The 25,701-nt window shown below is 41.7% G+C and overlaps 1 protein-coding gene and 1 pseudogene across 1 annotated transcript; both read right to left on the bottom strand.

Moving 5' to 3' along the window:
- Positions 1-2,158: 2,158 nt before the first annotated feature.
- Positions 2,159-9,972, bottom strand: LOC110153537 (perforin-1-like; annotated as a pseudogene).
- A 5,373-nt stretch (positions 9,973-15,345) lies between these two features.
- pin1 (peptidylprolyl cis/trans isomerase, NIMA-interacting 1) lies at positions 15,346-25,689 on the bottom strand. The gene is made up of 5 exons (XM_020917421.2): positions 25,527-25,689; positions 22,359-22,441; positions 21,662-21,770; positions 20,762-20,872; positions 15,346-18,801 (listed from the first exon to the last, which is right to left on the bottom strand). The coding sequence occupies exons 1-5, from the start codon at positions 25,582-25,584 to the stop codon at positions 18,692-18,694; spliced, it is 471 nt and encodes a 156-aa protein (XP_020773080.2). The 5' UTR covers positions 25,585-25,689; the 3' UTR covers positions 15,346-18,691.
- Between the last annotated feature and the right edge of the window lie 12 nt (positions 25,690-25,701).

Below are 25,701 nucleotides of genomic sequence, written 5' to 3'. Positions count from 1 at the left end.
GAATTCAAAAAGGACATAAGTAAATCCAATCCATCCAGTCCACTTTATTTCTATAGCACATTTCACAAACAAACAGTTTCCAAAGTGCTGCACAAATGCATAATAATAACAATCAAAAAATTATAAAATAAATGCTAAATCATACTAGTCTTAAAATAATAAAACCAGTAAAATAAAATGAGAGCAAAATCATAGTAAAAACTAAAGCCAGTAAAAGACATTAAAATCAATAAAAGACAGAGGAGCACACAACCCAGGCAGTGTTAAAAGCCAGAGAATAAAAGTGGGTCTTAAGACGAGACTTAAAACTCTCCACTGTGGGGGCTGTTCAGACGTGGGGGGCCAGAGCGTTTCAGAGCTTAGGGCCAACCACAGAGAAGGTCTTAGGCACCAAGACCTGGAGCTGGCCCTCAGACCTCAGGGTGTGTGTGGGGGTATAAATTTGGATGAGGTCCAAGACGCACTGCAGGAAGAGTCCATTCAAATCAGCTTCTTTTCTCTCAGTTAGGTCCAATGGGCTAACAAAAAGTTTCAGGTCATTCTTCCAGTGGGTTCATCTTTAAAAAAGGACATTTGTGAATAAAATGTTTACCTAAAATCAATAAATTGATGATACCAAATTCCATTCTTTTTTCATCTATTAATATACCTTTTTTATGTTTAGAGGAGCAAAATGAATCCCCCTGGACTGAAGCCAAGAATGAAAATCAAACCAAAATTGTTAAAATGGGTGTGTTTCATTAGCCTGATTCATCAGCCGGTTTCACTTCGTGGAAACCCTCTGACCTCACAGCGTTAGAATTCGTTTGCTTGACAATAGGCGGGTACTTTTTTATTTAACCAATCGCTGCTATTTGGCCGTGATGTATGTAATGCGCCGCGACCAGGGATAACTGGTGTATTAAGTTTTTCCCAAATCCCGTAGGAAGAAGGGCAATAACATCTTTCCCCTTGATAAAATTCACCAAACATTCTCTTTGTTCCGGCATTAAATCCTCGATCTCGGGAATCGTTGCCAACACAGAATGTCTGGCTCTTTGCTGATTGGCTGGGACCCAGACTCACACTTCTTGCAAACTGTCTAGTGTGTTTCTGACCTAGTCGCTGGAGAGAAATGAAAATATGTGGAAGTAGTAGTTGGCACCAGCCTGGCTAGTGTTTCATATGAACTTTGCACAAACAGTAGTTTAGCACAGACTTTTATCACAGCCAAGATTTAGCTGAACTGCATTGAATCCATTTGAAATATATTGTACTGAATCTGAACTGTGTGTGTATGGAGGTAAGTGTGTGACTTGTGTGACGTGTGACATTAAATTGCCATTGTTAATTGGCTCAGCAACTGTAGCATTAGCTCCGTTCAGTTCAATATGCACATCTGCTGGGGCTTTGTAATTTCTGAATAACTGTTAACTAAACTGTATAGTGCAAGCAATTATGAGGAGAATGTATTAAGAATGCTCTCAAGTTGTCCAAAAGGACTCACAGATATGTTTGCAGTTCTTTACTATTAAATTATTTTTGAATGAATGTTCTGTGCCCATTGTGACCATATTGTGATAATAGTATTAGATTAAAGTTTTAATAGTAGGACTCTGTTCAGAATGCTTGCTTTAAACAGCCAGGTGAAAAACATGATTTGTGACAATAACGAAACATTTTACACACCTATTTTCATAGCCAATTTTATTTTTATGAATAAGCAATTCCGCATTTTAAAGCACACGAAGAGGTCCACACACAGCAGTTTGAGTTGATTAGAGACAGAATACACATGACATTTCTATTAAGATAAGTACATCCACTGTATTCATTACAAACAGAATTAGAAGTCATCAAAATGACAATCTAAGCAGGCCTGAAATAGTATGGGATGGTTTCATGGAATTTCCTACTTCTGTGCAACTTGAATTTGTAGAATACTTGAAAAGCAATCAACCAAGTGTATCAACTCAAGCAAAATACTGACAAAACGATAATAACTAGTAAGTTCACCTAGATTCCAATACTACCATATTTTCTTATGACATGGATACTACTTCTCTATTATATGACATATAACATAAATTTTCTGAAAAAAGGCAAGCCAATTACTCTATTACTTTCATCTGTTTAAACTGTCTTTATATTCCTAGTCTTTTTTTCAGTTTGATTATGTTTATTTCGGTGGAGTGGGCTTGTATTCATTGCAGCGTGGCCCGGTCAGGTGCTGGTCGCAGGTGAGTGTATAGCGCACCTCCACCCCTCCCTTCTTGGCGTAGCAGGTGAAGGTGTGGGTGCCCTGGGTGACCTGCTTCATGCAGGAGCCCAGGCGGTCGTCCTTCCCCACGTCTTCATCCCACACCTCGATCTTCAGAAGCGCATGAGTGTCCACCTGCACAACAACACAAGCCTCTATGAACATACGCTTTGAAATGTTAAGGGGCTGCACCATGTTTTTTCATGTAAGAAAGCTGTGAAAAGCACTCACTGCTGTGAATAATTAGGATGTTAGGAAAAGTGGGGACTAACTTTGGAGCACTGCAAAGCATTTCAAATTAACTAGTTCAGATTTTTAAAATTTTTTAGACAGTAAAAAACATGTAGTGGCTGTAAATTGTGATAGCTTTATTTATATGTTTGAAAAGTAGGATTCTCTTAAGTGCACACATTATAAATATATCCAGGAGAATTGGTTATGGGGAAATCTAGCACTTCACAAGAATCCCATGTATTTCAGAACATGGATTACCACAATATGTCATTAAAAACAAAATACTTTACAACATTTTTTTACCTAATGATGTCAACTTTTGTAATTTGATAACTATGCCAGCTCAAATTTCAAATTCAATTACAGTATATTAAGCTGCCCTATACCTTTGATATTACAATATCTCAGTGTTACAGATAAGCAGCTTCAGTACATGTACACAAGTGTAGAGATACTGACCATGCCCAGATCGTAGCGTGCGTTCCATGTTGGGTCGTTGGACCTGATGACTCGAGTCTGGCGGTAGTGGGATCCATACCACATCTTGGCATAACTAGTAGAACAGAAAAGAGCATGAGCTAACAGTGTTTGTTATGAACTCTTTCTGTTAAGTGTGTCCTACCTCTCAGTTTTACCCCTGGATGTCCCCTTTAAGCCTCCAGGCCCGGACTATAGTCACTGTGAGCCGACCACTCCACGCCCTTTTGGGACAACAGTTCACTCCACACGGTATATTGTCTTTCTTACTGATGCCGTTTTCCTTCAAATAGAAGTCAGTATAGATTAAAAAAATATATATGGACAAGTGCATCTCCTTCAGGGTGTATGCTGCACCATTTGATATAACATTATATGGTATTCTCTGAGCCTGTCATAGGTTGGTCACAGGGCTGGACTGGGACAAAAAAAGGCCCTGGCATTTTTGGCTTAGACCCGCCCCTCCAAATTAGCAGAGCACAACCGCTCTGACCTCCTTGTTGACAGTATGGCTCTTATCTAGTCTAACGTGTCTACCTGTGTACCTGCTGCGCCTGTGCTACACCTCCCTGGTCTCTCTGTCCCGTGGAGGCTACAGCAGCCCCTCCAGCCAATATGTCTGTTATTTTCACACATTTCGCAGTGTCTGTAGGTGAGATTCATTAGCCTGCAACTTCTCTGCACCCCCTTTCTTCTGCTAAGCTTTCTTCATGTTTCCACACTCAACACTGTGAAACTGGCAGGGATCCGTGCAGGGAAGAGGTGGGGCCCCTTTCGTAGGGTACTATATCCTGATTGGTTTAGTCCACTGTTTATATTGAAGATGGACCAATGGGCCGCCCCCTCTAAATTGTGGGCCGGTCTCTAAGTGAAAAACAACAACAAAAAAAACACAATACAACACTGGCCCCTGAGGACTGTCAGCTCGCCGGGAAAATGCCCGATATGCCCAATTACCAGTCCAGGCCTGGACTGGTAATTGGTGATTTATGGTGATTTATTGCAGATCCAGACACAAGCTATCTCCATCCACCCCTTCCTAGTGAGTGATTAACAGATGGATTTAGCCAATCACAGTCAAGTGTAAACGGTCAGAGGAATTAGACAGTAGTATGACAGTGGTACTACACGGTTTTAAAGCAGACCTATTATGCAAAATGAATGGAGTGTGCAATACTGGGAACTGTGCAATGAGTGAAGTGTGCACTATTTCATTTGATTATTTTATTGTTTGGTCCTTTTGTGACCCCTACCCTTTGGTACAATGGATGGAAATTTGCCTTAACATTCATGTTTCATCATGTTTGTCCATTAAAATGCATTGTCCCAAAGAAATAAATAAACAAACAAACTTTAGATACCTTCAGATAGTCTACAATGGCGGCTTTCACTTGCGCTCTCTTCTGTGAGTCTGGCACCAGGTCGGACATGAGTCGGAGCGAGTACTTCACTATGTCGGGTTGGTCTTTGAGGGACTGCAGCCATGTGTTGTACCCTCGTGAGTCATTGAAGAGCAGGGAGAAGTGTCCCTCCCAGCCCCTGCCCCCCAAAACCTCTGTGTGGTGCATGTATAGGCCCGTGCTGAATGATGTGGCCACATCCTTGTTCTGGAGCAGGTTCTGGCAGCTCTTGTAGGTCCCAGGTACTTTGTACTTGCCCAGACCCAGGTTAATGCCCAGAGAGAGACAGCTGTGTGCCTGTGCAGACCAGAGTGAGCTTTACTGTTATGCAAATATACTTTACTCAGGCTTAACTGGACAGTGCAATAAATGAGTGCACCCTCTGTTGACAATAGTGTCAGACATGTTAAAGATGTGTTGAAGTGTTTATTTTTTTATTAGCGTTGTCCATTTGTGTTTCCACAGTTAACATGTTCTAATCTATTAGTGCTTGTTAAAGAAGGCATATTATGAATGATTGACTCATATGAACTTTTATCCATGATATAGTTGTTCTCCTTTTCATTTACCCTTGGAAGTTGTATTTAGAGTTATCCGTGCATGTTTGAGTAATCTATATTCTTGTGTAATATTTTTTTTTTTTCCTTTGGGTCTTGATGGGTGTCACGTGTGTTTAACTGCACCACAGACAAAGCAGAATATGTCTCCTTTTAATTTCATGTTTGTAGTGGTTCCCAACAGTACATGCCTGGTCTTGGGTTAGGAGTGAGCACACCGCATGTTGCAGTAGTGCTTTAAACACAGGATGGAGCTGGCTTTCTCATAGGATTACTCAAAGTGTCCGTATGAAACTAAATACAACTCCAGGTTAGTAGTGCTCTGATGTACAGAATGTAAAAGTACCTTAGAAGAGGAAAAACCATTGAGAGCAGACAAACAGGTGCGCACAGCAGTCAGACGACGAAATCGCCCACCAAGATCTGCCTGCAAATGTAAAGACAGGAAATATGAGACCCACGCTGCTTCAGATGTTTTAGAAGTGAGCAGTTCACAATGGTGCCTCTGGACAGGACAAATGTAGTGACCTGTCGGATGTAGTGTGTGCCGTAGATGCTGATGAGGCGTCTGTACTGGGCTTTGGTGAAGGAGTTGTAGGAGGAGGGCAGCAGGGATACGTCCTTTTTAAACTCTGAGCTCAGAGGAGGAGTACTGGACACCCGGTACCTGCACACAACACACACACACATGGTGGGTTTTTATGCTTTCTGGACACATTACATTGACTTGGATGTAGGTAAGTGGACTTACCTGTAGTGCGCACAGGAGGAGCGGTGGATACTAAAAGTAAACTTGTCTTCTTTAGTTCTTGCTGCTGCAAAATTGTATGCATCAGAGCGCGTCCCTCCCACCTCCAGGTCTCCATAGTCCTTGTACGCCAGTCCCAGCTGTAACACAGGAGAGGTCTCATGTCAAAGACTGTTTTCACTCTGTTTTCACTCTATAGTACTCTAAAAATACTCTCCACTTCTTACCTTCCAGTCAGTGCTGTCCTGGTAAGTCATAGTACTAACCACGGTACTGCACACAGATCAAAAAGTGAAATGAACACCGAGTTACCCAAAGGCTTAGTCCCACACTTAGGGTTATTAGTGGGTTACCTCTCTCTGATTTAGGGTTACTAGTGGGTAAACTCTTCTGGGGTTAGGGTTAGTGCTGGGTTACCTCTCTGAGATTTAGGGTTAGCATTTACTTGGGTGAGGTTACATTAGGGCAGTGCTTCTCAAATAGTGGGGCGCCCCCCTGGGGGGGCGCGAGGCTCCGTCAAGGGCGGCGCGTTTGACCTCGGGGAGCATGCTTTTTTATTTTTTTATTTAGATTTTTTTTACTGTCTTAAGGGCCGTTCACACCAAAGCGTCAAAAAACGCCTTGTCGTCTCTATTTGGAGTCTTTGCATTTGAGTTCAGACGCCCCCGACGCGCATATTTGACGCCGCGGACGAACGGGACAAAAATACTTGACGCGCGTCCGTTGCCCTGGAAACAAGAGCCCGGTCCCGCTCTTTTCCCGAAACGATGTCAGACCAGACTGAGAGAGTGTTTTTATGACATAAAACATCAAAGGAGGAGATCGGGTCGACGACTTGGGCGTATATATATTTCTACTCCGCTAATGACACTGGATCAGTCCCGGTCTAGTCTTGGTCTAATACCGGTCTGGTCCTGGTCTAATCACGGTCTAGTCCCGGTCTAGTCCTGGTCTAATCACGGTCTAGTCCCGGTCTAGTCCTTGTTTAGTCTCGGTCTAGTCTCGGTCTAGTCTCGGTCTAGTCCTTGTTTAGTCCCGTTCTAGTCCTGGTTTGGTCCTGGTCCGGTCCTGGTGTAGTCCTCGCGATCGGCTCGGTGATTGTGGCGTATATATTTATTCTCCGCTCATGTTTGTGGTTCTCGTTCTGGTTCTCGGGTTTTTCTTCCTGATAATAACGTCGCTGCGTCTCTGGATACTCGTCCCTGATTGATTGACGCGGCGCGTCTGACGCGAAAAGTTCAGCATTTTCAACTTTTTGACGCTGACGCCTTGGACGCGCGTCTTGGCCGCTGACGCCAAAATGCTGAAGACGCGCCGCGCTGACGCCGAAAACGCGCCGCAAAACGCAGGACGCTCTAGTCGCGCGTCCACATAGACTTTACATAGAAAGTGGACACTTTTGACGCTTTGGTCTGAACGGGCCTTTAGAATAAAGTGCAATTGCACTTCCACTACATTAGGGGGCAGAGCACTCTCATTGGCAGAGTGTGCGCAGGGAGCATTCGCTCAGTGGTGTAGGAGTTTTGTTTGCACTGAGCATGCGCGCTTTGCACACAGCACAGAGTTTGAGTATGAAGTGTAGACACGAAGTGTAGCAGACCCTCAAGTGACACCATGAAAAAATATTTAACAGGGATGAGAAGACAGACGGAGAGAGACGGAGATAAAGAGACAAACGAAAATCTCACGAAAGCTAAGACGAGGAAATATGACGAAGCGTATGTAGCGCTTGGCTTCACTGTGACTACGGTGGGAGACGAGGAAAGACCGGTGTGCTTACTGCGTCTAAAAATGTTGGCAGCCGACAGCATGAAGCCCAATAAATTAAGGCGTCACTTAAATACATTACACCCCAATCACTCTGATAAGCCGCTTGAGATTTTTCAGCGAAAACGTGCCGAATATTGCCGACAATCATCCCGCTTTGTGACTGCTACTTCAGTAAACCAGCGAGCGTTGTTGGCGTCATATAAGGTGGCAGTGTTACGCACAGGTGTACTTATAACAATTTTATAGACAATGATACTATCTATAGTCACGCGGGGGGGGGGGGGGCGAGATGTTTTATTCGTCCTAGGGGGGCATGACAGAAAATAATTGAGAAGCACTGCATTAGGGTGACATTAGTCATTAGTCTTACCTGACTGAAGACGTCGCAGACTGGTAGACAGCGGAATTACAGCGAGTAAAAGCTCGAAAGTCTAGTGCAGAGAGTGGCAGCTGTAAATGGGAAGAAAATGTTTAATATCCAAGTGTCCAGGGTCAGGGACAGGCCCGGGCCAGACTGCTGCCCCTGCAACCCGGCCCAGGATAAAGCAGAAGAAGATGCATGAATAGATGGATGCTGAATTTCAATCTGGGGCCCCTTGTGGTTGTTAGGCTCTCAGCATTTGCTCAGTAGCTAACAAAAACATCTCTGATTGTATGTAATCCTTTAGATGGCCAATGGTAAATAGTCGAGTGAAATGTTTGATTAGTTATGTGATTACAAGTATGTATGGATGGACTACAGCAGAAAGGAGGAAGCGTGGAGTAGTGAGTCAGCTGGAGTTTTGGGAGTGACTGCACAGTGTAAATCTGCCTTTCTCTTTAGTAAGATGCTGTTCACTAGTTCTTCTCTGCATGCATATTTGTTTTTCCACAAGATCCTAATGATTTCATGAGCATGTCTACAATATCATAACTTACTGAGTCGTCTGACTAGACAGTTTCCCATACTTTAAACAGACAAGAAGAGGGACTTTTCTTATAGGTCTGTAGTACATGCCAAAAGATACTGAGGAAAAGACTCAGTATTTAATACAGATTCCACGATCATAATAAAAAACTCTTTAGACAATAGAATGTAATTTGTAACATTTAAAAAGTACATTATTTTCTATTTCTATGCGCTCTTACATGTGTGTAATCCCTCAGTGGTTCAGGAAGATTCCATAGTGGTCCATGGGCGTATACTCATCTTAATCTAAAAATATGTGTTAACAAACAAGACCTTTTCCTGTAAATGTTGATGGATTATCTCCATTGAGTTTTACCTGTGCTGTCTGTAAACTTTCCTTAAATGTAACACTTGCCACTGTAGTTATACAGGCAAAGGCCCTTATATATTTTGTTATACTAAGAGCATGGCATTGTGGGAAGTTCTGAGGTGAGAAAACTTCAACAGAAGTAATACTTTTGGACAGAATAGCCCACAGGAAGAGCCAGACACTTTTGTGGTGAGTAAAACTAAATCTCACTTGTCTTGTCTGGGACCCCATACTCCCAGAGCACCAAGACAGCCCCACAACATGCAGAGACTTAAGATTCTCAGGATCTCATCCACCCCTGGAGCCTTGCCACCAAGGAGCTTGCCAACCACCTCAGTGACTTCAGCCAGGGTAATGGACGAGTCCGCCTCAGAGTCCCCTGCCTCTGCTTCCTCCTCGGAAGACGTGATGGTGGGATTGAGGAGATCCTGAAAGTATTCTTTCCACTGTCTGACAACGTCCTCAGTCGAGGTCAACAGTTCTCCCCCTGCACTGTAAACAGTGTTGGTGTGAAGAACTGCTTCCTCATCCTGAGGCGTTTGTCAGAATTTCTTTGAGGCTGATCTATACACACTGTATGTGCTCCTATACTTGTTCCGTTACAGCTCAAGATCATTCTAAGAACCTTTGCAAGAGACCTTTCCAAGAAAAGTTAATTTCAGTATCTAGTTTTGTTACCAGTTCTGGTATTGATTAGTATCTGATTTTCGATACTTTGACAACACTAATTGTATATTAGTGACTAGACCTTTTAAGCTTACTGTAGTAAAAAATAAAATAAAAAAATAAATAAACATAGTAATTTTTCCTACCATTATTAGAGTTGTGTGCTTTTCATGCATTGTGGCTGCTTCTCTCACCTTCTCCAGTTGGTTTTTGTGTAGAGGGTTCTGGATCAGGTTGCAGGTGCCGTCGGACTTCATGTAGGTGGTGACGTCGACCAGGTAAGCCCCTTTCCTCTTCAGGGTGACGATGTCGAAGCCCTCACCCATCAGGTTGTGTCCTGGGACAAAAGGGGCATCCTTGCACACTTCAGTTGTGTTGGAAGAGTCACAGCAGTGAGTCAGAGACAGGAATCCCGCAATGAGGGAGAGAGCCAGGAGGACAGACGTCATGGCCTAGCACACACACACACACACACACACACACACAGACGTCAGTCATCAAAATGTTTTTTTAATATGAATATATCTGTGGATAAATATGTGTTCTCCTGCAGCCTCCTGATGCATGTACTCACCTGTGATGCTGTGGAGCTGGCTTAAAGCTAGAGCGGTAGGAGCCTGAAGTACTGGAGGAGAGCAGGTAACTGTGCTTTTATAGAGGAGAGGATTTCAAAAATTCAAGCAGGAAGTACTTCTCGGAAAATTTAATTGTAAGAGATAAGATAAGATATGCCTTTATTAGTCCCACAGTGGGGAAATTCCAGTGTTGCAATGCACAATTTCAGAACAGCAGGAAAAGGTAACACAGATAATAAATAATAGCTTAAAATAATTTAAAAATAGACTTAAAAATAATTGCACATGGTTATGATTGACTGGTACATGTTCAGTGTTAGCAGTGTTTGTTGTACAATCTGACAGCAGCAGGAAGGAAAGACCTGCGAAACCTCTCCTTCACACAGCGAGGGTGAATCAGTCTGTCACTGAAGCTGCTCTCCAGAGCAGACAGAGCGTCCTGCAGGGGGTCAGACTCATGGCCCAGCATAGAGAGACCTTAGTCAGGACCCTCCTGTCCCCCACCTCCTGCACTGAGTCCAGAGGACAGCCCAGGACAGAGCTGGACTTCTTGATGACCTTGTCCAGCTTCTTCCTCTCCCTCTCTGTGATGCTGCTGCTCCAGCAGACCACACCGTACAGGATGGCTGATGCCACCACAGAGTCATAAAAGGTCTTCAGGAGTGGCCCCCCCACTCCAAAAGACCTGAGTCTCCTCAGGAGATAGAGCCTGCTCTGGCCCTTCCTGTACAGTGCATCTGTGTTGTGAATCCAGTCCAGTTTATTGTTCAGATGAACACCCAGGTACTTATATGAGTCCACTCTCTCAATGTCCCTTCCCTGGATTCACTGAAGGTAGTAGAGTGAATCTGCGGAAGTCCACCACCATCTCCTTGGTCTTCCCTGCATTGATGATGAGGAGGTAATTAAATTACATTTCAAACTGGAGCAACAACATACTTAGAATAAATTATTATCCTGTGAATCTCATTGTGACCAGACCGGCCTGACCACTGGGAAATGGTCTGAAACAATAAAAAATGATTGTATGTCATATTTATTTCTCATTTCATGTCCAAACTATGGCCTGAGCCACAGTTATATAAATAAATACACATTGCATAATTATTGACTCCTTTCTTAAGCACATCAGAGAAGTCTTGAGGTAGATGGTCCAAAAAGGGTTGCCATATTTTATAGAAAGTGTTTGAATTGCCTTTTAAACTTTAAAAGTCTCTCTGTACCACTGTGTAACAGATGGAGGTTGTGCGTGTATCCACTGAAGCAAGGTGCATCTACTCCATTCCATTCCATTTTCTTCCGCTTATCCGGGGTCGGGTCGTGGGGGCAGCAGTCTGAGAAGGGCCTCCCAGACTTCCCTCTCCACACACACTTCCACCAGCTCTTCCAGGGGGACTCTAAGACGTTCCCAGGCCAGCCGAGAGACATAGTCCCTCCAGCGTGTCCTGGGTCTTCCCCGGGGCCTCCTCCCGGCAGGACATGCCCGGAACACCTCCCGAGGAGGCGCCCAGGAGACATCCGAAACAGATGCCCGAGCCATCTCAACTGGCTCCTCTCGACGTGGAGGAGCAGCGGCTCTACTCCGAGCTCCTCCCGTGTGACTGAGCTCCTCACCCTATCTCTAAGGGAGCGCCCAGCCACCCTGTGGAGGAAACTCATTTCGACCGCTTGTATCTGCGATCTCGTCCTTTCGGTCACTACCCAGAGCTCATGACCATAGGTGAGAGTAGGAACGTAGATTGACCAGTAAATCGAGAGCTTCGCCTTTTGACTCAGCTCCCGCTTCACCACAACGGTCCGATACAGCGACCGCATCACTGCAGATGGTGCACCGATCCGCCTGTCAATCTCATGTTCCGTCCTCCCCTCACTCGTGAACAAGACCCTGAGATACTTGAACTCCTCCACTTGAGGCAGGGACTCTCCACCCACCCGGAGAGGGCAAGCCACCTTTTTCCTGTCGAGAACCATGGCCTCAGATTTGGAGGAACTGATCTTCATCCCAGCCGCTTCACACTCGGCTGCAAACCGTCCCAGCGCATGTTGAAGGTCCTGGTTCAATGAAGCCAACAGGACAACATCATCTGCAAACAGCAGAGATGAGATCCTGTGGTGCATCTACTCGCCAGGTGTAAAAGTTTATGTAGTAACATCATCTGCCCTGATAACACAGGCAGCCTCTCAGACAAGCTAGAAATAAATAAAACAGGCTCCATAGGGACAGCTCAGTGAAAAATGGAGCGGAGTTTCGTAGTAATATTCCTCCAAAACCGGCGTATCAATGGACACTGCCAGATACAGTGATAAGAAGTGCCCACAATGTTTTTACATTTTATACAAAAGGTATTTTTGTAAGTAAGTAAGTACTGAGGGTGAATCTTATGCAAAAATTGAGGAGTACATTGAAGCCTGTGTAAAATTTGATGTGTAAAATTTGATATTGGTTTTCCCTGAGCGTATTACAAGTTTAAAAAAAATCCTGGCAGACCTAAAGGCACATAACCAAGTCTCAGCACTAAGTTCAATTCCCATATCCACTTTCCAATGAGTCCTGGAATTCCCAGTGGAAGGTTTTGATTCCATTAATTGTGTGTAGGAAAAATTAATACATTTCTTTTTTGGTATTGCATCCTTTTAAAAGTTTTGTAGAAATGTTTCTGTATCACACTTGAAAAGTTTCTCCACCCAAGATAACTCTTAATATGACGCCCAAGTCTTAACTTTATGAACAGAATGTTTTTGGTTTTAACCCCCACTGGTAGTTTTGTCAGATGTGAGGACAAAAGACTCAGCAGTGAAGGAGGCTCACAGCTCCAGCTGTCCACATGAAGCTCAGCTTGGTGTAAAAATACATGTAACCCACACGATACTATTCGGACATGACAGGCCCAATAGTAATATTTGAAGTTGTGTAAAATCTGACTGCCCTCGTCAGCTGGAAGGCTGATTGAAATATTCATCTTAAGAACAGATTTCTCCCTATACCATATACATTTGGGCAAAAAATGTTTCTATCTCAGAAAATGTTGTTTTGTTTAATTTTAAGAGGTAACATTTGCATAGGATATAGTATCCTGCAGTGGTGGGCCGTCAGGGCCTGCAAGGCCTTCTCTGCTGGCCTAAAAATATCTGAATCACAGACTGATTTTAATCATATTATTATTAAATAATTCCAAATGGTCTGTCTGCTTCCTTTCAGAGCTTTTTCGATGGTTGTGCTGCCTCGACATGCATTTTCATATTAAAGCATTTGACCAATCACATTTCAGCCATCATTTTTTGCCAGGCAGAGTCAAAGTCAAAGAAGTCTGAGGCCTTCACAATCTGTTCTGCAGGCCTTCCAACACAAAATAAATTTTGATGGTTGAAGCAACAGTTTCAATCAGATTTTGAGTTGGTGTCACCAGGGCTTTCTAGCAGGCGTCATCACTGTATTCAGACCTGTTGATTGGAGAGTCCGAGAACACACCAGCCAAAGCAGCAAACTGCATCTGTAGCGAGCTACCATTTATGCAGGCTGTGCGAATTGAAATTATTATTACTATGTATTACAGAAAGAATTTTTTTTTCTGTATAATAAGAGTGCTTTTATAACCATAAAATAGTTGAGGAGTGGATTGTTTCAGACGGAGCACTGCTGAAGGCCTAGGTGTGAAATGCACACTCCACCACTGGTATCCTGGGAAGGATAATCATTTTGATCAAATTTATCCTGCCTAGTAATGACAGAAGGAGGTCAAACCACCTATTTAAAACTGTTTTAAAGTTTAATTTGTATAATTATTTGCTGATAATCTAATGCCCTCCCCCCCACATAATAACATCAGCATAAAGTGAAATTTTGTATTCAGTGTTCCCCAATTTAATTCCAGATCCTCCAGGGTGAGTTCTCATAGCCTCTGCTAGTGCCTCCAGAGTTAGTGCAAATAGACGAGAGAGGGGACAGCCCTGACGGGTTCCCCTACCCAAGGGAAAAATATCAGAGTTCAAACCATTCACCAAAACCCTTGCGGTGGGAGAACTGTACAACAATTTTGTCCACCCAACAAACTCAAGACCCAAACCAAATACATTTTTTTTTCTCAGCATCTAATGAAATTGCAAGAGTCTTGTATTTCCTATATTAAATGTGGCACATATTTCTTTAATTCTCAAGATTGGAGCCAGGGTCGATGGAGCCAGAAGCACGCCCATGGGCATTTCCTGTTTAAAACGTGGTGGTTGGTGGTTTATCTGTGTCCATTAATATGTACAGTCTATGGTCAGGGCTGAGTTACTTGACCTGGTTTTCCACACATAAAATCCCAGTGCAAAGAGGAAAAGGTGTGTTAGTGTGAGAGTGCTTTCAGGTAAAAGCTCACACCTCTTACTGTAAGTTGTGTGCTGTTTCTCTTTTCTTTTTTAAGCATGTTTGTGAAGTGACAACAAACATGTGCCTCTAAACAGCCAACCCTGTCATTAAACTGTCACCTGCCACACATTGATAACACTGGCCAAACCTGTCCTGGTTTGGTCCTGTTCCAGTCCAGGTTTAGTCTCAGATGTTGACCCTGTTTTTTGTTGTGTCTTTCCAGAAAATATGTGATGTGCATTCATTGCCGTACAAATGATAATAATAATAAATTTCACAGTATGGCATTACATGTATCTATCCTGCATTTATTCACTTACAGGTGTTTTATGGTTCAAAATTATCTTAAAAAACAAAGCATTCTTCCTGGTGGTGTTATCTGGTTGTTTCCATGAAGATAAATTTAATGCCATACTGTGCAACATTTCCAGGTAAAGAAGTATAATCTCCATGGAGACGAGCAGGTGGCATCACCTGCATAGGGCCTGCATCTTTAACTGGTCTGTAGCCAGTGTCCAGCTGCATTTTGGGAAGTACAAATGTGTGTATATTACTTTAGCTTTTCAAATCACTATGAGTGAGTCCAAACACGCAATATCTGTTTTTCCTGGCCTGGTGGCCAAATGTGACCCTCAAACCAATTTTTCTTGATCCTCAGGTTGAGTTGGCCCAAATTACACAAGGCTGTACTTTTTACTGCAAGTTTGTTTTAAAAGTCTACCTTGATAAAGCCAACATGAAATATTTAGTGTGCACTTTTGAAGATCGAATCTTGAACAAAGGACTGATGGCTCATTCTAACCTAACCAAAAATGCACATGTTTCAATTATTCACAGTATTGAGATCCTCTATGGCCCTCGATCGGCCCTCTGCTTCATCCGTGTTTTGATATGTGGCCCTTGATGAAAAACGTTTGAACACCCCTGTATTAAAGGAACTAGAGCTGCACAGTATATCACTAAATCAATCAGTATCACAAGACAGCAACAATACATGTATCACAACAACACAAAGTTCTCATTTTTACAGAAGTGTGTTGTTTTAGGAGAGTGAAATGACCAAAAAAGCTGATTTTATATTCTTTATTTGACCAGTACAAAACAAATGAACAAATATCACAGCTCACATTGTGCAGCGCTAAAAAGAACAATTCTTTGTCAAACTGAACTGACTGAATTAGAGTCATAAGCATGCCTACTTAGAACGTGGTGGTTGGTGGTTTATCTGTGTCCATTTCTATGTACAGTCTATGGTCAGGGCTGAGTTACTTGACCTGGTTTTCCCACACACATAAAATACCAGTGCAAAGAGGAAATGGTGTGTTAGTGTGAGGGAGTGATTTCAGGTAAAAGCTCACACCTCTTACTGTAAGTTGCGTTCTGTTTCTCTTTTATTTTTTAAGTATTTTGGCTGCTAAACATGACACCCTGTCATTAAATTAAAATGTGTCTCCTGACACACACTGACTACACCTGTTTAGTTCTGGTTTGGTCCTGGTTTGGTTGTGGCTCGGTCCACGTTTACTCTCAGACATTGACCTGTTTTTGTTGTTTGTCTTAAATTCCAGAAAATATGTGATGTGCATTCATTACCATACAAATACTAATAACATATATATTTTTGAGGTTGCAGTATGGCTCTATTTGCCTAGAATGTTCCACAGTACTGTATGGCATTACATGTATCTATCCTGCATTTATTCACATGCAGGTGTTGCATAATTCATCTTTAACTGGTCTGTAGCCCTTCATACACAATTCAACACAATAACTTTTTCCTATAATGATCTGAAGCAGCGTTATCCCGATCTAAAATTTCAAACTCCATTTCAATACTTGGGAATAGACTCGATACTCAATACCGATTCCGATACCACGCTGTACACCTCCTCAAATATCTAGTTTCGATACTAGTCACAGTATCGCTTAGTGTCTGTTTTTTTATACTTTTGAAATCGATGATGTAGTTAAAATACTAATATGCAGACATGTTATTTTTCAGACACAAAGAAAGAGAAGTTTTATATAAAAAAAACTTTATTTGAAGGAAGAGCGTGAGTGACATTAGTTGGATACAGTTTCGAGACCCATGCGTTGCTCAATGGAAGTACATACAGGGCCGACGCTTAATATGCCAACATAACAGGAGATGTACAATTACAACTTGTCATTTTTAGCATTTGCAGCCTTATGAATGTTGTCAGTTATGGTCCTCAAGAGACATGCATGCTAAAAAAAAGCTCAGGGCGCACTGCGAGAAACTTAGAATATACTCATACTCCTTTTACTTCGTCGTTTTTACTTATTTTTATAGACTTATTTGATCCATTTTTGTTACTGGTTTGAAGTCATTTGTTTTTATTCCTTAATTTACACGAGATTATCTGCTAGTGGAGTGAACAGGCCGCTGTGAAGTAGTGGGTTAAGCGTCACCCGGAAACTGGGGGTGGTTGCTGGTTCAATTCCCACCAGAGCATATACCTCATATACCTAATTTTGAATCCAGAAGGTGATAAAAATGGTCACACTTAACTTGATAAAAAGTTTAAGTAAGTAAGTATTTTTAAGAGTAATTTAGGTCTAATAGTATAAGCACATTTAAAGGTGCGCTATGCATTTTTCCACAGTATGGCATTAAACAGAAATATCTGCATAGAGACCAAACAGGTGATGTTTCCTGCGACTTATACTCCGGTGCGACTTCTATATTAAAATTTTCAGACTGACGGCAGCGACAGGCTCTAGTCTTGTATGTCAATATTGAGTATTACTATTAACCTATTTTCCGGGCTATTAGGCGCTCTGGATTATAAGGCGTCATAGAATGGTCTATTTTCAAACTTTTTTTCACAAATAAACCGCACTGGACTTTAAAGGAAACACAACAGTTGGATGGGTGAGTGGTTTTGTTTGTTTGTGGTGTTCACGGTGACTCTGGGCTTTGTTCAGTTGTGGCGTGTAGGGAGGTGCTGTCTGGGATCGCTGGATTGTTGGTGTGTTCGCAGTGACTCAGTTGTGTCTAGAAGTGGTACATTGCACTCGCTTTTTTGGTTCGTTCCTCGTTCCTGTGGCTGTGGGTGTGTTTCGCTGTGCGGTCGCTGTCTGCTCAGTGTGTGTGTGTTCTGCGGGTGGTGCGGCTTTGTAGTTTACTGAAGTCGTGCTGGGACGTGTACAGGGCTCTCTGGATTGCGGGGTGCGCAGTCGTTTTTTGATGCGGTTAGAGGCTTGAAGAGTGTGTCTAATAGTTCTGAAAATATGGTACTCCTGTAACACTGTCACTTCACACTCTACTGCACATGCCTACTGTAGAAAAAACTGTTGTCTTGCTGCAAATAGTGAAATCTGCAGCTGAAAACGGTAACTGAGCAGCAGAAAGAAAGTTTGGAGTGAGTGAGAACCTTGTGAGGGACTGATGGAAAGCGGGGATAGAGAACACAACTTCACGGGAACCGGAAGTCACTCGATGAATCGACAAAGTCTGGACTTCAGTGACACTGAAACCATCCTGTCGGGATTCAGAAAGGCCCGAATAATTCTAACTGGAACTAATGCTGAGTCTGACGACAGCGACACAGAAGAGGAAGTGGCGCTCTGTTTACCTCATGGATCTATAGTTTATCTCCGGAGGTCGTGCAGAAGTGACACCGACGATGAAGAATTCAATAGATTTTGTGATTTTGAGTGAGATGGAGAGTTTGGTAAACTTGTTCTGTTGTTTATGCTGTAATTATCTGAAGAACTGTTCATATGTGACGTTAACATATTAACACCTGTTCAGCCTGTTCTTCTCTGCTCTATTATTATTACTAGAACTTGACTTTCAAGATGAAATGTCGGTTCCTGGTCTCTGATTTTATAAAATACATTTCCCCAAAAAGTGCGTCTTATAGTCCAGTGAGACTTATGTTTTTTCTTCTTCATTACAATTTTTTTGGCTGGAGCGACTTATACTCCAGAGCGACTTATGGTCCAGAAAAAACGGTATGCACTTTTTACACCTGCAGTTGAATAAACGCAGATGAAGATAAGATAGGCTTAATGCCATACTGTGGAACATTACAGGAAAAGCAATATTATCTTAAGCAGGAGAAAGTTCCATAGCGAATCTTTAAAATAACACATTTTGAACATTAGTCAGAAGTATCATGATAAAAGGTCTAATTTAGGAGTCAGTAAATGAATGTCACTAGTCCAGTAATGATCGATATTACAAGTTTTACGTCGTTTTGATCTCGTGTCACTTAAATTTTGGGGGGCAAGACTTCGGGTGCAGCCTCAGCCTCCGCAGGTCCGTGGCAGCTACAGATTTGTCGTCGTTTTGCAGTGTGGCTTCCGTAGCGATAGTAGCAGCTGTGGCTCTGTGTTTGGGGGCGTTTGGAGGAAGAGGAAGAGGAGGAAGAGGAGGGACGAAGGTTTTACCCCGTGCGCAGGATGATGTGGACCCCGGAGTCGGTGAACACGGGGCCGCTCATGTCCCCCACTTTGAGCGCGAATGAGGCGTCTTCGAAAGGCTTCTGCATCTGACCTGCGCACACACAACGCTTTTATTACATCGGGATCATGGAGTCACAAATAAAATAAGAATAGGTTTTCAATTTTTTTTTTTTTTTTCAGTTTTGTTAATGTGGCCAGTTTTGTTAATGTTTGAGAAAATATAAAATCACAACAAATTTCAATCACATTTCAAGTAGTAAAATGTGAAATTTTCTCGCATTGGCACCCAAATTTGTTTTTAATTTTTTTTGGGAGGACAAACTGATGAAGATGATGATTGGCTATAATATAATTTTAAATATTGTAAGGAGTTGTGTCTATTCTATCTACACTCCAAAAGAGAAACCAATGTGAAAGATGCTGATTTAACTGCTAGATTATGACACATTCACTTTATTTTAGGTTTGATTTCCTGAAACTGTTCTAGAGCACTGGCAATGTAAATGGGAATAAGATTTCACTGTTGTAAATAACAAAATTACACTCAAATCTAATGTTTTATTGGGACATCCCTAAAAATCCTGAAGACATGTGTTCTCCTTTAAAGTTCTGAAACACCAAATGGACATCGTAACTGTGTGGTTGTTAGATGTTCTAACAGTGAAAAACGGCTCAAGAAATTTGTTTGCGAACTCCATAAATGCAAAAGTGAATTAGATGTGTGTGACTGTAAACCTCTGTTCAAACTGTTTCTCTTCCCAACAGAAATGAAAAATAGTGAAAGGTGAAGGTGATGGGCAGGACTGAGCCACAGGAAGGACGAAAAAGGAAACCTTTGACTGACTAAATCATCCTGAGTTTGCAGTGAACATTTTGTATGTGGAGCAACATCAAAGCGGGATCCTGTTTGTTAATGGAGAGGAGCAGAAGACAAACAGACTGAGCTGCACTTTCTTGTTCTTGTGGTTTTACAGCAACATCACGTCTTGGTCTCTTTGCAGTGGAAGGTGTTTCTTGGTGAACAGCTGGTGCCTTTTGCTTTGGTGTTGACTTTTTCAATTCGTAACTGAGGTGGAGTGAGGGATCGGGATTTTGCTTTGATGACACTCCACATACAAAATGTTCACTGTAAACTCAGGATGATTTAGTCAGTCAAAGGTTTCCTTTTTAGTCCTTTTTGTAGTCCTTTAGTCCTGCCCATCGCCTTTGACTTTCACTATTTTTCAATTCTGTTGGGAAGGGAAAAAGTTTGAACAGAGGTTTGCAGTCACACACATCTGATTCCCTTTTGCAGTTATGGAGTTCACAAACACATTTCTGGAGCCGTTTTCCGCTGTTAGGATCCAACAACCACACAATTACGATGTCTGAATCCCAAAACTAAAATATGACAATATCAGAACCACAAACAAAAGTGATATGGTTCAAAAGACTTGAAAAGATCGACTTTGTCAATAGACACATCCCACTGGGAAAACAAACATGGAGGTTTGATGCTCACTTTTTCAGAAAATCCTTCACAGTATGAATTGCGCAATGACCAGACGTCTGAGATTCTTGATGCGTCTATACAATAGTTTGCATTCACTATTGGCTCCATACATTTGGCATTTTAACCCTGTGTCCTCCTGTCATTGCTTTTTAATACTACATACAAAATATATTTTAACAATTGTGCTGAGATGAATTAGACCCAGTAATTACAGACATAAACCATAAACCAGTTCATCAAACCTGCAATCTGACACTTACACAGACAGATTACAGAATTCTGAGCTGTCCTCCAGCTTGAAGTGCATATGACCTGTTTTCATGTTAGTGGAACAGTATCTATAGTACATTTTTATCACAGTTTTACCCCAGTTGAGTGACAGATTGAAAATTTCAGCTGTAAAAAGGAATTCCTCTGTCATTAACACAAAATTCCAACCAAGGTGAAAAAAACACTTCACACACATTTTGGGGAAATGAGAAGTCAAACCTGTTATATACATTAATTTCCCAGCATCTCACATGATCCCAGCCCTTTAAGTTTGCTCCAGATGCCCTACCTCTGCCGAACAGCCCCAGGTCTCCTTTGTTATGGGCTGAGCTGCAGTCGCTGAACTGAGAGGCCAGGGTCTCGAACGTCTCCTCTCCGGACTTGATCTGTTCTATGTATTCTGAGCACATGACAAAAGTACTGCAGTTAGAGCAGAGCAGTACATGTGTAGTAGTGACAGTGTGTACTCCGCATGTAGGACAAAGTACTGCAGTTACAACAGAGTAATATAGGTGTAGTAAGTGTATACTCTGTCCTAAGTAACTGCAGTACTTTTTCCAGTGTGCAAAGTATTATATAGTAGTGACAGTGTGTACTCTGTACTGCATGTGGGACAAAAGTACTGTCATTAGTAGTTGTAGTTGTACTCTGTGTAGTGGGTGTCCATGTGTCTCTTTATGTTGTCCTCAACAGCCGTTTAGAGAAAGCTGCACTTTTTCATTGATGCCACATGAATTATAAAAAGTGAGATTTACATCAGTGATAATGTACAATAACATATGATTATATATTTTTTTTTCACAACAAAAATCAAGACTTTTTGTCCACTTTGGTTTCAGAAGTAAAGTTTCCATATATTTTTTGTTTATGTTTTAAGCAAAAAGCACATTTAAAATGCAAGATTTTGTAAATGACATAAAATTGTAGGTCTTGAGGTCACCATGCAGCTGATCAGCTCTAAGAGAAAAATGACTGAGCTCCTTTGTTATTCTAAATTCTTTGTCCACTACAACTGATAAAAATCACATGTTATTGCAGTTATCTTTATTTTCCAGAGTCTGTCCCTCCATGTCTGAACAATCTGAGGCAGTCGCTCTATGTGGTAGTGACAGCAGGACAAAAGTAGTGCAGTGTGGACACAGTAGTACTACAGTATGTAGTAGTGAGAGTGTACTGCGGTGTGTCGTACTCTGAATGAGCTCCACGGCCTCGTCTTTGGACCGCGTGATGGTCTGTTCTCTCCAGGAGGATGGCCGCCGGGACTGGTTGTGTTTGACCAGGAGGTGAGAGCAGCGCACCTGACGGACAACAGCACGGGTCACTTTAAAATCTTTTTTTTTTTCTTTTCAGGAAATTAATGTGCAATGTTCTCATTCAGATTCACAAAGGTCAAAGCAACCATTTGTAAAAATACCTCTGTTTTTTTTTCTTCTAGAACTGAGCCTGATAATTATTTGATGGACTAGAGCTCAAATGTGAACATCTAGGACAGCTCTAGTATCTATAAAGTATTTCATGCTATTTACCATGCCACTTACTTACTGCAAGACACATTTTTATGCGTTATTTTAATTCCAGTTTACCTTTTTGTGAATCATAATTTGATAAGTACTTTATTATGGTTATATTAATTCTATATTATACTTAAAATGTGTTATTGTGTTTCCATGATGATTTTGTAGATTCTCACTGTGGGCATCAACACTATGCACACATGTGAAATGCAGTAGACTATATATTTTTTTTAAGTATATAATGTAGAAGATAAACAAACATAAAGAAAACCACATAAAAAGAAAAAAAAAAACATTAAATAAGGAGTCATGTCCAATCTTTTGACTGGCAGTGTATTCATGTATAACTACTTTTGATAAGTTAATAGTTACCTTATCTGGGTCGCCGGATCCGTCTCCAGAAGGCCGCTCCCATTGGCTGGCATTGGTGATGTGGTTGAAGTAGTACACTCTGCCTAAAAAGCACAAACAAACTTCAGTGAACGTTTTATTCGACCAGTGGAAACAAAAGAAGGACCACGTTTCTATTTCTGCAGTGAGCACGCCCTCTAGTGGTACAAAGTGATACAAAGGGAACGTTCATCCATTTCTCGCAGGGTGACCAGATGTCCAGATTTACCTGGGACAGTCCCAGTTTTGAGCCCAGTGTCCCCTGTCCCAGCAGATTTATACAAAACTACTGATTTGTCCCAGTTTTATACAAGAAATATCCCAGGTGTCCCTATTTTTGACCAATCTTATCCCTGACAACAGTAAAGAGAGGCATAAAAGGCATAAAATAAAAAAAATAAAAAATGCAAAGACTTCCTCAGATTATGACTGATCCACAGGTGAGTCGAGAAAGGACAACGTTACTCGCTCTTTTCACAATTTTATTTATACAAAACCATCCCAATCCAGGTGCGTCCCAGTTTTGAAATTTTAAAAATCTGGTCACCCTGGTACGTGATTTGGGAATGCATATAACTGCCTCACAATGGGAAACAGCATTGCAAAACTCCACCAAAATCTCTAAATGTGTGAGATATAAAATTCTGCAGCTCAAATTATTACATCGAGCTTATATAACACCATAAACTAAACAAAATGGATAACAAATGATCTAAACTGTGTTGGCACGGTTGTGGGGCAGAGAGCACATACACACACACACACACACACACACACACTCATACACATGTTGTGGCATTGCCCTGAAGTGAAACAATATTGGAGCATTGTAACGGATCGTCTGTCTTGTATGTTTGATGTGCAGATCTCTCTATGCCCGTTGTTGTACCTATTTGGAATAAGAACTCGAGATTTTTCATCCCAAAAATTGGACCACATATTATCACTGGGTTTTTTATCAGCTAAACGTATTATTATGATGAATTGGAAGGAACGCAAACATAAGTGCTTTGAGATAGACAATTGGTGCAAAGACTTTTTGGATTTAATTTCTATGGAGCAGCTGCTTAGTTGTTGGACACAAAAAACAAACAGACTGTTGACCTATGGACTGTGGCAAAACCCCATTTGGACAAAACACAGTAAAAGAAGGACATCATACTCTTGGACAATGTTAAAATATATGTGTATTTAAATGCTTGAATAATGTAACGCATTTTGGGGTTGCCAAAAACAAACGAATGAAAGATATGGGAAGGAAATAGAAAATATATAAATGTAAATTTGATTCGACAGCCTTAAAAATGTAAACACTGCACTGAGAAACTCTGTACTACACACACCCACCCCAACCCCCCCACACACTTTATTATTATTATTATTTTTTTTATATGCATGTTTAGTTAAGTCTGTCTTGTAAAAAAAAAATAAAAAATCTGGTCACCCTAACTCAAAACAGGCAGAACATGATACGAAACTTTTGCATTTCGTTTGTGCCATTTTGTGCTGCGACTGTTTGCATTTGTGCTGGTATATTTTTTAAAATGACTGGAAAATCTGTGAGAGAAAAAGTCCATTTTGTTTTGCATATATGATATTTGGCAAGCACGATCAGAGTCTGAATGAGGAAGCACAGCTCTTTGGGAATTCCGTGAAGTTGACAGGGAGGCATCACAAATATTGCACCCTCCATTCATTGTACAGTTTCCATTATTATAAATGTCTTGTCAAGATCTTGGTGTGAATCATTACTTTTAAATCAGGATTATTTCTATACTAACAGTGTTACTTTGTCATGTTATTTTGTCATGTGTCTGAAATGGAAGGATCATGTTCTATTTAGTTCCCTCTGTTTACTGTGTTGTTCTGTGTATTGCTGTATTGTACTATATATTACTGTATTGTACTATATATTACTATATATTACTGTATTGTACTATATATTACTGTATTGTACTGTATATTACTGTATTGTACTGTATATTACTGGAGTACATTTGAGGATACCACATCACAGTACTTCAGTTACATCCAAAGTAACAAATAGAGAAGTGGGAGGGACATGTTCCAGTTTGTTCCTGTAAAATTAAGCACCGTATGCATCAACTGAAAAGAGAAAAAGTATTTTCTAAAAACATATTTTTTAGGAGCAGCATCAAGTCTTCTCAAGTCACAGGCCTAAAGTCCAAGTCAAGTCCAAGTCCCACTGACTTTCAAGTCCAAGTCCTGTCCCAAGTCTTTTTAGTCTATTTTATCAAGTCAAATCTCAAGTCCTAAAAATAGTGACTCAAGTCTGACTTAAGTCCAAGTCACGACTTGCAAGTCCCACCTCTGGACTGTCAGTCTGTGTCTCTGATGGCCCTGATTGCCCCCCGTCTTGCAGACTGTGTATTTGAACATGCTGAATAAACAGGGTTACCACTCTTTTCCTCTCACAAAATTTCAAAACTTTTCTATGACTTTTCTATGACCTAAAGTGATTTTCCATGACTTTACAGCACCTACATGTCTAGAACTGATCAGACTTTTAGGGCTAAATATGAAGTGTTAACCCTTTCCACTCACTTTATGGTTTGTGATTATAGTTTTTAACATTCAAAATCCTGTCAGTGCATTTCTTGTCGTCTCTTAAAAAAAAAGGCGCAGACGTTTGGAAATAATCAGAATAGTCTAATGAGAACATAACAGAACGCTGTAGTGGCGTGAAAGAGATACTCAAATTCCATGACTCTTCCAGGCCTGGAAAATGACATTTTCAATTTCAAATTCAATAACTTTTCCGGGATTTCCATGACCGTGGGAACCCCGAAAAAAAATAAAATAAAATAAATAAATAAATTGACGGAGATGGATGCGGCGCTGCGGCACGTGCACGCCCTCCTGTCGCTGACGTCATCGGGCCCTGCAGCAGATTGAATGGCGCCAACAACCTGCACAAAAACACGAGCAGCACAGCACCGCACGGCCCCCGGGAGCCCGTACGATCACACACTTATCCCCGACTCTCCGTGGCCCCGTCCGCCCCCCAGACGCCCCCCCACTGCACCGCACGTCTGTCCATAAGGAAACCACGATGCACGACTGCTGCTAGGCTAGGCTAACACTGCACAACCCAATCCGGATCTTCCCGCTTTCTTCACGCGATTTTACCCGAACTGCGGCTCATCCTCTTCTCCCAGCCCTGCGGTAGGTTCTCCTCGTCGGCCATGGCTTGTCGCGCAAATCCCGCTCCAAACTTTGGCTTTTGCTCTGAGTGAATCCTGCGTTTACAGATTCACCAGCAGCTCCTCGGGTTGCGACAGTGATGACAGCGCGGTTTACGGCA

This window comes from Boleophthalmus pectinirostris, unplaced genomic scaffold (assembly GCF_026225935.1).
Source record: "Boleophthalmus pectinirostris isolate CB_2022bp ecotype Guang Dong unplaced genomic scaffold, ASM2622593v1 HiC_scaffold_22, whole genome shotgun sequence".
NCBI lineage: Eukaryota > Metazoa > Chordata > Actinopteri > Gobiiformes > Gobiidae > Boleophthalmus > Boleophthalmus pectinirostris.
This window is presented reverse-complemented; position numbering and strand designations above follow the sequence as displayed.